The following is a 13,798-nucleotide window of genomic DNA, read 5'->3' as shown; positions in this document are numbered from 1 at the left end:
ACCTAAAGAGGTTGGTGCTCACCTGCGATCTTAGATGATAAACCATATAGTTTTAGTTCTTTCAACAAGCAGTGCTTGAGCGCCCTCTGTTCAAAGATTTGTACTATTCACAGACTAATGAAGTAATTTAAGCCCCAGCTGGATGAAAATGTAGCAGCTAACAACATTTAATTTGTATTGGGCAAAGAGGAACACAACTTGTCTATGTTTCGTGGTAGACAACTTTGGCGTCTTCATGGGAGGCAATTGTTTTCTGTATAAATAAACACTTGAATGACCAAAGAAATTAGTATGTTAAAGATGGTCCCACAAACTGACTCATGAAATTGGAGAGAGTTTGAAAGGAATATTATTTTTATACGCTTACTGTGAAATTGTTTCATTCAGTTCTGCAAAATTCTCCAAATCAGTGTAGTTGTTACATCCCTTTCATTTGTACATTTAATTCTTAATTTTCTTTCAACATTGTACAGAGGTTTATCTTCAGTATTCTTGGAGATAGTTTCCTTAAAACCACTCAGTTTAACAGATGTGCTATTTTCTCTCTGACATTCCTTCCCTTCCTGTCAAGCCTGGCATTAATGACTGACAATAGTGCTCTGAAAGGATCAGATTGACGCACTCAAATTTTTCATCCATCAGACTGTGGATGCATTTTGCCTTCCCTGGAGGGTTTTCCAAATCCAGAAATTGTTGGCATGAAACCACATTTGACTGTTATGTCAAATAGACACAAAGCTGAAAAGAAAAATACATTCAACTGGAACTTATTAAATGCACAACAGAATACAGGCAATACAGTGTACAGTACAAAATTGTGTCCCTTGAAAATGAAATCAAAAGAGAACGAGTATACTGACCTATCCAAGTTCCCAACTCGGGCAACTATGTATAAGAGACTTCCAACAGCAAGGCTGCCCAGCAAAAAGAGCTTCTGTCTCAGCAACGCCTGCTGTTTGAATAGCATGGCCCTCCATCAATCTTCAGGACTGCTTCTTCAGCCTGCAATGACCAGACAGTAAAAGCACCTGTCAGAAAAGTGAAAATTCATGAACTGCCATTAATTTGAAGTCAGTTGATCAATCATATGGTTTTCAAAGGTTAAGTGAACATATTTTAGTTGAAAAAAAAGGAACCCATAGATAATCCATTAGATTAATATGTTACTCCCACAATGAAGAATAATGATATAGTGCAAAGGTTTCCAGAAAGTTTACTCATCAGTAATTTGCAAACATTCTCTTTCAGTTACCTCTCAGCAATCATTCTGTCTTTAGTTTGCGTTATCTTTAATCAAGAACTAACCTATGTCTTTGACATTAGAAAGTTTTAATATTTACTAGACCAACGGGGGGGGGGGGGGGGGGGGGGGGGGAGAGGGGGAAGGGGGAGGGGGAGATGGGGGAGGTGAGGTGGAGGGAGGATGGGGAGGCGGGAGGGGGGAGGGAGGGGAGGAGGGAGGAAGAGGAGGAGGGAGAGAGTGGTGGAGGGGGGAGAAGGGGGAACGAGAAAGAGGGTGTAGAGGGGGAGGGGGGAGGGATGGAAAGGGAGGGAGAGGGGGAGAGGGAGGGAGGAGGGGGGGAAGGGGAGTGAGGGAGAGAGGGTAGGGGAAGGGGAGGGGGGAGGGAGGAGGGGGAGGGGAGGAGCGAGAGAGGGGGGGAGGGGAAGGGAGGATGGGGAGGGGGAGGGGGAGGGGGAGGGGGAGGGTGGGGAGGAGAGAGGGGCGAGGGAGAAGGGGGAGGGAGGGGGGAGGGGGGAAGGGGAGGCGGAGGGGAGAGATGGGGGAGAGGGGGGGAGGAGAGAGTGGGTAGAGGGGGAGGGAGGAGGAGAGGAAGGGGATAGGGGGGAGTGGGCTAGAGGAGGGGGAGGGGGACAGGAAGGGGAGGAGGGGGGAGAAGAGTGGGGGAGGAGGGGGGAGTGGGGGAGAGGGGGAAGGGGAAAGGAGGGGGAAGGGGGAGAGATGGGGGGAGAGTTTGAGTGGGCGGGATCTCTGAAGCCCTTGGAAGCCCAACCAAATTACTGCATATTCAGCGGAGCAGAGCCATTGAGATGTAATCAACTCGTTAACTTCAAAAAATATCTCAGATTTGTGTAAAATTTTAATTAAAAACTCGGGAAATAATGAATCAAATTTTCAGATGAGGCGATTTTCGAGATCATGACGTAACTCTCTATTGGAATATGTAAACATTTCCCCGTTAGCGCATCGTGTTTTCAAGGAGATGTGAATCACAGAAAAACACACAAATACACACACAAATACATCCACATCCAAGATCAGAGTTTTATAAGTGTATTGATTATATTTAGCATTGGTATGGATTGAAAGCATACATTGTTGCCATTATGCCAGACATTTGAAACACTTTGAACATCTTTCAAACTCCCTTCAAATTTACCAAGTTGAACATTGAATTCAGTTCACATTGGAACAGACATTGAAGCAACATGCATGATCTATTTTTCATCATTTATTCCACCTTCCTCCATATAACATTCACAAATGTAGTATTTTACATTGCAAACTGTTAAAATTTCTTGATATACAGCAAAATATCATTGACAAAACTATACTTTTAATTCCACTGCACACTTCTCTACGTAGTTGAGACATTTGAGCAATGTACCTTTTAACATATCAGAAATGATTAGCATTGAACAAAATGCGACATTCTCCTACAGTTTTTGGCTTGTATTCAATAGGCTCCATCTGTTTTAACAGAGCATAATTTCTATCATCTTCAAGAGTGTAATAAGATTCCCATAAGATGTTCATTATATTTCCCCTTCCTTCCCTCCAGAGGACTTTATTTGGCACATTAACATGCCTGCAGGAAGATGTAAGCCAATGTGATACTGGGCTTCTGCCACAACGTTCTTTAAGTTGTAGCTAGAGACTGAGTGTAGGCAGATGCAGGATCAATCTCCTTCCAACTTTGTGGATTTCCTGTCCTTTTGAGAAGGGATATGGCTCAGATTTTCTTGCAGATGAGCAGCAGCAACTAACTTGTAATTCACTGAGTGACAACAACCAGCAAACTCCCCATCACCTCCAAAAGTACAACTCAATCCAGCCACCCAGATCATTTTGTTCATGTAATTTTCTTTGAGCCCTTTATATAACGTATAAATAAGAGACTTACTAAAGAAATGTGGAATCTATTTAATTTCAGATCTCACCATTGCCTGAACAGTTTAGTGTTAAAATAATGGTAATCCTATTAGATTCAGCTCTGGATTATCTCTTTTATTTTTTCATCACTTACTTGAAGCAAAACTCTTCCTGGCTTCCAACAACCATCTGTGATCTTCACAAAAGAGTAATGGTGTCAGCAGCCAAGCACTTTAATTTAGCATTTATGAAGGTGTGTCATATACAGCACTCTGTTGCTGTGCTAGTTTATAATAATCAAATACTTTGAACGTAATCCTCATCCCAATATTAAAAAATGGAAGTCAATTGAATTACAATCTTATACTTTCTCTCTCATAAACCTTTCTTTAGGCTCGGTGCTGGGCCCGTTATTGTTTGTCATCTAAAGTACATCAATGATTTGGATGAGAACATACAGGGCAAGCTGAGTAAGTTTGCTGATGATACAAAAGTTAGTGGTTTTGCAGATAGTGAAGGTGGGCGGAGGAGTGGTTGATGGAATTTAATACAGAGGTGTGAGGTGTTGCATTTTGGGACGTTGAACAAGGGCAGGACCTACACTGTAAATGGTAGGCCTCTGGGTAGTGTTGTAGAGCAGAGGAACCTAGGAGTACAGGTGCATGGCTCCTTGAAGGTCGAATCGCAGGTAGATAAGGTGGTCAAAAAGGCTTATGGCACTTTGGCCTTCATTGGTCAGAAAATTGTATAGAAGTTGGGAGGTCATGTTGCAGTTGTATAATACGTTGGTGAGCGCATTTAGAATATTGTGTTCAGTTCTGGGCACCATGTTGTAGGAAAGGTATTGTCAAGCTTCAAAGGGTTCAAAAAGGATTTACAAGGATGTTGCCAGGATTAGAGGGTGTGAGCTATAGGGAGAGGTTGCGTAGGCTGGGTCACTATTCCATGGAGCGCAGGAGAATGAGGGGAGATCTTATCAAAGAGTCCTTATCAAAGAGTCCTTTGCCCAGAGAAGGGGAATCGAGGACCAGAGGGTATAGGTTCAAGGTGAAAGGGAAAAGATTTAATAGGAATCCGAGGGATAACTTTTTCACACAAAGGGTGGTGGGTGTATGGAACAAGCTGCCAGAGGAGGCAGTTGAGGCTGGGACTATCCTGTCGTTTAAGAAACAGTTAGACAGGTATATGGGTACTTGTGTTAATCCTGGCTAAATTGGAGCAGCTAGGACTTCAAAATGGGGTAAAGCTTCAGGTTTGCTGCGAGATTTGGTCAATTTGGAGTTGCTCTCTGCAGAACTGGGACAAGCTGCAAAGAGGTGCCAGAGTGTCTGGAGCTTAGATACAATTTGCAAGCAAAGAATGGGAATATCTGCAATCCCTGTCAATTTGGTGCAAAATACATAGAATGGATTGGAAGGCTGCAAACCAGACATACACCTTGTAAATAGTTGTAAATAATGTTGCAGAGTTTGACTTTGCCAAGTGTTGATTGGATGAGGTGTTGAGCCTTGTCTGGGTTTTCTGTAAATCAGGGTAAATGCTTCTTAGTTGGCTTCCTCTTGAAGTCCGTTTTAAATACAATGTATTGAACTGTTGTATCATTGAGTTGGGGGAATGCCTGTTATATATGGGGTTAATCAATGTCTGTAATTGGGTTAAGAAACCACCCCATGTGGTTCGGCCCCTCGAGGTCCCGGGACATATAAAAGTCCGCGATCACGAGGCTCTGTGTCGATCTTCTGGGAGAACGCTTTAGACTGCGTGAACTTCTGGAGTGTCTCTGTCTGAGCGAGGCCTAGAGTGCTTGAACAATGAGACAAGAGGATCAAACCCGCGGTGGAAAAGGTACAGCAGTTGAACTGTGCGTGCTTTTGGTAAAATAAAATTTAGTTGTTTCAAGTTCTTGATTCAAAGTTTTTTACTGAAACTGGACTGGGTGGAAGCTTAGAAAAGAGCAATTATCACTTGGATAGGACAGGTTTAGAGGGATATGGACCAAGCGCAGGCATGTGGAACTAGTGTAGCTGGGACATTGTTGGCCAGTGTGGGCGAGTTGGGCCGACACACTGTGTCACTCTATAACTCTAAGTGCTGAATCCGGTCCCTGTCTCTTGCTGCTTCTTCAGGAAATGCAACCTGTTACACAGTTGTGGGTCAATTAATAATCTTGTGAAAATTCAGCCCTTCTATGTATCCGACATTTATATTTTCTCACGTCCCCCATATCTTTTAAGAGTCTGGCAATCTCAAATGAATGAATGATACCTTGCTGTCACATGTATTATTTCATTCAATATACATTTATTTAATCAGAAAGGAATTGAATAGAAATGAGGAGAAACTATTTCCATGGGAAGCAGTGGGAAAATGGGACTGATAACGATCTGGCATGGATTCGATGGACAGTATGGCCTTTTAATGAGCTGTATTTAAACAATGAATTTATGATTCCAATGCATGAAAATATGTTGTTGGTAACAGGTGAAACAGTATGAACACTTTAGAAGTTCAAAGTACTATACTAGAATATCATCATAAAGAGAGCCACATATTTAACAATATTGTACTACAATAATGCATTGGGGAACATATGAGCTGAAGAGGGTCTCGACCCGAAACGTTACCCATTCCTTCTCTCCAGAGATGCTGCCTGTCCGGCTGAGTTACTCAAGCTTTTTGTGTCTACTTTCGGTTTAAAACAGCATCTGCTGTTCCTTCTAACAGATAATTCAACTAAGTTCATTGGCTAAGGTAGTTAAATTATTTTCTATAATGCAAAGAAATGTTGATACCCAGGAGTAGGCACACAACGGTGAACACAACCTGATGTTTGATGTTCAATTTGCTGATAATTTTGCAGTCCCTGAAGCTAATTATTTTTTCTTCTTTGGACTTCACAAGCAGTATCTAAAGAGCAAACTTTTTTATCTGGTTGGCATCCATCACCCTCAGTTTAGCCCATTCCTCCTGTGCTACATGTATCTATTTAGACATGTTCACCAATTTATATCTGGCTAATGTCTACTTTACTTTCTGCTTTCTGAATCCTTCGCCCTGTCTGATAACAATTCAGGATTCAGAATAAAGTTAACAAGGTGAAAAATATGCTATTCTGTTTTGCATTCTGATATTTAATCTTTCAGTGAAGAGAATAATTGTCTAAACATTGTCTAAAATTGTAAAAATATTACTTACGCTATTTACGCTCCAGAACAAGGGGTCACAGTTTAAGGATAAAGGGGAAATATTTTAGGACCAAGATGAGAAAAACATTTTTCACACAGAGAGTGGTGAATCTCTGGAACTCTCTGCCACAGAAGGTAGTTGAGGCCAGTTCATTGGCTATATTTAAGAGGGAGTCAGATGTGGCCCTTGTGGCTAAAGGGATCAGGGGGTATGGAGAGAAGGCAGGTACAGAATACTGAGTTGGATGATCAGCCATGATCATATTGAATGGCGGTGCAGGCTCGAAGGGCCGAATGACCTACTCCTGCACCTATTTTCTATGTTTCTATGTCTATGTTAATAAAAATTGGAAGTCTAATTTTATGCCACAATAATCACTGTGAGGTTGCTCATTTAACACAATGCATACACACGCACACACATAGAAACATAGAAACATAGAAACATAGTCCACACATATATAAATATGATATAGGTCTGAGTATATAGAGCTTTAAGGGCTATATGTACAGCCCTTAAAGCCCTATACATATGGATAATAAATTGCTTTCCAAATTGTATTCCAATATATTTTTAAAGAGTAAAGCTGAAATGTAATAATGAATTTTGAAATATTAGAATATTATGTAGATGTCCATTTTAATGACTTTCACATATTGTGTTTCTGGCTGCATCTCTTGTTCTTAAAACCATTTATTTTGAGTGTACAGAAAAACTATGAATTATTCAGCTGCACAGTTTATTATTATTGATCAATGCACTTTTCACATGGGAACAATCATGGTCTTTGCATCAAGCCAATACCAAATTCTCAAATAAGTCCCCTACTTTGGTTTCCTCTTAGTGAAATAATGCATGCATTATTTATCAAAACTGCTCTTACTGTATTTGGCTGTCTTGAGCTTAACTTTGCCCTTTGGACTGGCACCGATGTGTCTCTGGAGTGTGGGGCTTTCGATATTTTGTGCAGTTGCTTGAAAATAATCTGTTCAAATCAAATTTGTCTTCCATTAAACTGAAACATTTATCTGAATAAAGTTTAATAACCCTACACACTAAATTATTTCAGCAGCACAGGCTTTGGCTCCTTCTCTCACGATTGACATTCAGCTCGGCCTTGAGACAAACCTTCATCATTTGAAGCTCAAAGCTGAATTTGAAAAGAATTGTACTGACTTGAATTGAAGAAATAAAGCTAATTCTTGAAAAAAGCAGAAATTAAAAAAAAAAAAGCCTAAGTGGCTGTTAATTATTTTACTGATTGTTTTTTGCTGAACTAATCCCAAGCACAAACTCATCAACGTAATTCTGGAGTTATCCATTTTAGAGAAATAAGGAAGTGGCATCAGTTTATGGGATCATATTGCAGGGCCTCTACTTTGTAATATTGGTCTCAACGGGGCTAGATTGTTTGCAAACTCATTGTTTGGCATGGTTTCCATCAATCTTAGATTTTAGGAACATTAGAAAATGGGCAGCTATTTATCCCTTGGATCCTTTTCCACCCTTCATGAAATTTATGCTGATTTTTACCTTAACTCCACCTTTGTGTCTTGGTTGAACATCACTTAATTGTCAACAAAACGTTATCAACCTCAGGGTTGAAATCATCACCCGAATGTAGTCTTAGCAGCTTTTGGTGGGAGATCGTGGGGAAGTTGGATGTTTTTGTTAAAGCATTGCTTTGTTTCGATGAATGAGAGTGTGTGGAGCTACACCAGTCAACCACATAAATATGATTATTAAAATGAAATTGCTTGAATATATTTGAAGATTGTCTGTGAATATAATATTGAATGTGTCAGAGAGGTCTACAACCTTTGTATGTTCTGCGTAACAAAATAAATGCTCCGTAACCTGAATAGGATACAAAAATATAGTCAAGTTAAATAGCTGATGGAGTTCTGTTGAAAGGCCTTTTATTGAAACATTTCTCAGTCTGCTGATGACATCTGACTTACCGAGTGTGTCCAGTATTTTCTGTTTTGTAAAACAATAAATACAAATAAGAACTGTTAAGAAACAGTTAGACAGGTAGATGGATATGACAGGTTTGGACGGATATGGACCAAATGCTGGCAGGTGGGACTAGTGTAGCTAGGACATGTTGGCCAGTGTGGGCAAGTTGGGCCAAAGTGGCCTATTTCCATGCTATATCACTCTATGCCTCTATACATGCTTTCCATTTCTCAAGACTATTTAATGGGCTCTGCTGAGAAACGTGCGTTACTGTTGGACAACAGTAAGATCAGACTTGGAGGCATAAGAAACTGCAGATGCTGGAATCTTGAACAAGACACAGATTACTGGAAATTAGGTCGGGACCCTTCTTCTGTTTTAAGTGTTCGGGTCAGTGCTGGACCTGAAATGTTGCCTGCCCATTCCTTCCCCAGAAGCTGCCTGACCTGCTGAGTTTCTTCAGCACTCTGTGTTAAGGTCAGATCTGCTTGTGATCTTTCACACAGTTGATCGCAATATAGAGTAGTTAATTCAAATTTCTAGGGCATTGGAACCAGTTCTGGGGGAGGTGGGACCAGTACAAACAGAACGGTCTGCACCTGGGCTGGAATGGAACCAATGTCCTTGGGGGAGTGTTTGCTAGTGCTGTCGGGGAGGATTTAAACTAATGTGGCAGGGGGATGGGAGCATGAGCAGAGAGACAGAGGGGTGTAAAAAGAGGGTAGAAGCAACAGGTACCAAGGTGAAAAGTAAATGTGGCAGGCAGACAAAACCAGGGCAAAAATCAAAAAGGGCCACTTTTCAACATAATTGTATAAGGGGTAAGAGTGCTGTAAAAACAAGCCTGAAGGCTTTGTGTCTCAATGCAATGAGCATTCGTAATAAGGTGGATTAGTTGAATGTGCAGATAGTTGTTAATGAATATGATATAGTTGGGATCACGGAGACATAGCTCCAGGGTGACCAAGGCTGGGAGCTGAACATCCAGGGATATTCAATATTCAGGAGAGATAGACAGAAAGGGAAAGGAGGTGGGGTAGCGTTGCTGGTTAGAGAGCAGATTAATGCAATAGAAAGGAAGGACATTAGCTTGGAGGATGTGGAATCGATATGGGTAGAGCTGCGAAACACTAAGGGGCAGAAAACGCTAGTGGGAGTTGTGTACAGGCCACCTAACAGTAGTAGTGGAGTTGGGGATGGCATCAAACAGGAAATTAGAAATGCGTGCATCAAAGGTAAAACAGTTATAATGGGTGACTTCAATCTACATATAGATTGGGTGAATCAAATTGGCAGGGGTGCTGAGGAAGAGGATTTCTTGGAATGTACGCGGGATAGTTTTCTAAACCAACATGTAGAGGAACCTACGAGAGAGCAGGCTATTCTAGACTGGGTATTGAGTAATGAGGAAGGGTTAGTTAGCAGTCTTGTTGTGCGTGGCCCCTTGGGCAAGAGTGACCATAATATGGTTGAGTTCTACATTAGGATGGAGAGTGACATAGTTAATTCAGAAACAAGGGTTCTGAACTTAAAGAAAGGTAACTTTGAGGGTATGAGACGTGAATTGGCCAAGATAGACTGGCAATTGATTCTTAAAGGGTTGACGGTGGATATGCAATGGAAGGCATTTAAAGACCGCATGGATGAACTACAACAATTGTTCATCCCAGTTTGGCAAAAGAATAAATCAGGGAAGGTAGTGCATCCATGGATAACAAGGGAAATCAGGGATAGTATCAAAACAAAAGATGAAGCATACAAATTAGCCAGAAAAAGCAGCCTACCAGACGACCGGGAGAAATTCAGAGTCCAGCAGAAGAGGACAAAGGGCTTAATTAGGGAAGGGAAAATAGATTATGAATGAAAACTGGCAGGGAACATAAAATCTGACTGCAAAAGATTTATAGATATGTGAAGAGAAAAAGATTAGTTAAAACAAATGTAGGTCCCTTGCAGTCAGAAACAGGTGAATTGATCATGGGGAACAAGGACATGGCAGACAAATTGAATAATTACTTTGGTTCTGTCTTCACTAAGGAAGACATATATAATCTGCCGCAAATAGCAGGGGACTGGGGGTCAAATGAGATGGAGAAACTGAGTGAAATCCAGGTTAGTCGGGAAGTGGTGTTAGGTAAATTGAATTGATTAAAGGCCGATAAATCCCCAGGGCCAGATAGGCTGCATCCCAGAGTGCTTAAGGAAGTAGCCCCAGAAATAGTGGATGCATTAGTGATAATTTTTCAAAACTCTTTAGATTCTGGAGTAGTTCCTGAGGATTGGAGGGTAGCTAATGTAACCCCACTTTTTAAAAAGGGAGGGAGAGAGAAAACGGGGAATTACAGACCAGTTAGTCTAACATCGGTAGTGGGGAAAATGCTAGAGTCAGTTATTGAAGATGGGAGATCAGCACATTTGGAAAGTGGTGAAATCATTGGACAAAGTCAGCATGGATTTATGAAAGGTAAATCATGTCTGACAAATCTTATAGAGTTTTTCGAGGATGTAACTAGTAAAATGGATAAGGGAGAACCAGTGGATGTGTTATATCTGGACTTTCAGAAGGCTTTCAACAAGGTCCCACATAAGAGATTAGTATGCAAACTTAAAGCACATGGTATTGGGGGTTCAGTATTGATGTAGATAGAGAACTGGCTGGCAGACAGGAAGCAAAGAGTAGGAGTAAACTGGTCCTTTTCAGAATGGCAGGCAGTGACTAGTGGGGTACCGCAAGGCTCAGTGCTGGGATTCCAGCTATTTACAATATATATTAATGATTTGGACGAGGGAATTGAATGCAACATCTCCAAGTTTGCGGATGACACGAAGCTGGGGGGCAGTGTTAGCTATGAGGAGGATGCTAGGAGGCTGCAAGGTGACTTGGATAGGTTGGGTGTGGGCAAATGCATGGCAGATGCAGTATAATGTGGATAAATGTGAGGTTATCCACTTTGGTGGCAAGAACAGGAAAGTAGACTATTATCTGAATGGTGGCCGATTAGGAAAAGGGGAGATGCAACGAGACCTGGGTGTCATGGTACAACAGTCATTGAAAGCAGGCATGCAGGTGCAGCAGGCAGTGAAGACAGCGAATGATATGTTAGCATTCATAGCAAAAGGATTTGAGTATAGGACCAGGGAGGATCTATTGCAGTAGTACAGGGCCTTGGTGAGACCACACCTGGAGTATTGCCTACAGTTTTTGTCTCCTAATCTGAGGAAAGACATTCTTGCCATAGAGGGAGTACAGAGCAGGTTCACCAGACTGATTTCTGGGATGGCAGGACTTTCATATGAAGAAAGACTGGATAGACTCGGCTTGTACTCGCTAGAATTTAGAAGATTGAGGGGGGATCTTATAGAAACTTACAAAATTCTTAAGGGGTTGGACAGGCTAGATGCTGGAAGATTGTTCCCGATGTTGGGGAAGTCCAGAACAAGGGGTCACAGTTTAAGGATAAGGGGGAAGTCTTTTAGGACCAAGATGAGAAAAAAAACATTCACACAGAGAGTGGTAAATCTGTGGAATTCTCTGCCACATAAGGCAGTTGAGGCCAGTTCATTGGCTATATTTAAGAGGGAGTTAGAAGTGGCCCTTGTAACTAAAGGGATCGGGGGATATTTAGAGAAGGCAGGTACAGGATACTGAGTTGTATGATCAGCCATGATCATATTGAATGGCGGTGCAGGCTCGAAGGGCCGAATGGCCTACTCCTGCACCTATTTTCTATGTTTCTATGTTACCGTATTCCGTGTTCCATTGTGCCAGATGAACAGAGGGAAATGATTCCTGAATGCCTGAATCTTGGCCTTATCAGCCACCTCAGAGTCAACAGAAATGGAATGAAAGCAAGGTGACCTTGATTCTAAGGGAGAGAGTAGTTAAGGGCAAGCTGATATATGTGGAATGTGTCAGTCTGTTCAACAAAGGAAGAGAGAGAAATTGTTGAAAAAATAAGAAAGGAAGGGAAGTGTTCTTTCAAAAATCCTTTAAATGGTAGCCTTGGAGCAGCTGTGGAGCTGAATATTAATTAATGAGTTTATTGTGAAGAACTTGAACTCCCAGTCCTACATCATGTTAGCATGTCTGCTGTTGTGAGATGGATGAAAATGAGAACTAACGGACACCAACATTAATTTACAAAACATATGAATTGACCACCACTTACTTCAGGTTAATACTTCTAATCTTACAACTCTTGGTACATTACCCTTGCACCAAAGAGCCTCCTTTAAGAATTACGACTTTGCCTTGCTGAGATTTCAGCATTGAATGTTAATCATTTATGGTGTGAAACCATTGTGTTAAAAGAAACATGTGCATTTTCATCAGCTGTGTATTATGGTGGCAATTCACTTTTAATGAACACATTTGCCTGCCACTCAGCCACTCTGCAAAGGGGATTTGCCATTCATGTTTTAAATACATTTTATTAACAGTTCTATGTGGGAATTCGAAATTTGAAAGCATTTCTTCATGATGTGATTCATTCAGAATTTCTATGAAGTTTATATAGTTTGTTTATATTGTTGCTAATTAATAAAGTAAGCTGTAACAAAACTGAAATTAAAAAAAATGTGTTCCTCACTTGTTCTGTCAACCAAGATAAGATTTTATCTGAATAAGGCTTTACAATGCTACCCTGAAAATTGCTCCAGCTGTTCCGGGAAGGCGGGAGTATCCCGGGAGCCGGGCGGGCTTGATCCACCTGCCGAACAACTGCACAGCCGACGACCAGAACGACGACCGAAGACCAGAACGCACCTGGTAGGCCCGACTCACCCCGCAGGCCTCCCAAGGGACTGTGGTGAAGCCAGGCGGCGAGGCCTGTCTGGGCCGAAGGAGCCTCAGCAGTGGCGGTGATGGGAGCCTCGGCGGTGGCAGCGGGAGACTCAGCGACGGCAGTGGGTGCCTCAGCGGCAGTGGGAATCCGGTGGCGGTGGCGCGGGCCTCGGCGGCAGCGTGGACCTCAGAGGCAATGTGGGCCTCGGCAGCAATGGGGGCCTCGCGGTCGATGAGCATGTGGGGGAGGGGAAGATAATGGGGACCCGGCATGGGGGACTGTTGTGAGGGACGGTAGGAGAACAAAGAGGGGCCCATTGTGGGGGACACTCGTTTACAATCCTCTGCCCAGGGGATAAGTCTGCGTTTGTTTGTTTGTTCATTTATTACGGGTGAAGGTGCTATGCACATGGCAGCCAGCTAACAGTCGCTTGTCTTTTCCTTTTTGTTTTCACTTTTAATTTCAAGTTTTTGTGTACCTTGTGTGTTGTGCCTGTCGGCTGACCAATTTCCCTCTGGGGATGAATAATGTTTTATCAATCAATCAATCAATCAATCAATCAATCAATCAATCAATCAATCAATCAAGACTGTGGATTCTTTGCTTCTTTGTATTTGCATTGGTATGTCTGGCCTTGACTCCAATCCCTTTAGTCTTTTGCTTGAATTTAAAAATAAACTTTGACAGCCTTGAATTGAAAACTGAAAAAGTGACTCTTCTAAAGGTAGATCTCAGATTATTACTATAAATCGAGTTA

At 41.9% G+C, this 13,798-nt stretch overlaps 1 protein-coding gene across 4 annotated transcripts in view; it reads right to left on the bottom strand.

Moving 5' to 3' along the window:
* The window catches only part of hs3st5 (heparan sulfate-glucosamine 3-sulfotransferase 5), a 266,197-nt gene that overhangs the window by 24,399 nt on the left and 228,000 nt on the right, over positions 1 to 13,798 (bottom strand). For 2 of the 4 annotated variants that reach the window (XM_033021140.1, XM_033021142.1), the window contains one exon: positions 861 to 1,028. In XM_033021140.1, coding sequence (XP_032877031.1) covers positions 861 to 967 — 107 coding nt within the window. In that variant the 5' untranslated portion in view covers positions 968 to 1,028. The remainder of the gene's footprint in view (positions 1 to 860; positions 1,029 to 13,798) is intronic. The other 2 variants (XM_033021141.1, XM_033021143.1) reach the window with 1 other exon arrangement.

The sequence above is a fragment of the Amblyraja radiata genome, chromosome 5, assembly GCF_010909765.2.
Source record: "Amblyraja radiata isolate CabotCenter1 chromosome 5, sAmbRad1.1.pri, whole genome shotgun sequence".
NCBI classification, from domain to species: Eukaryota; Metazoa; Chordata; class Chondrichthyes; order Rajiformes; family Rajidae; genus Amblyraja; species Amblyraja radiata.
This window is presented reverse-complemented; position numbering and strand designations above follow the sequence as displayed.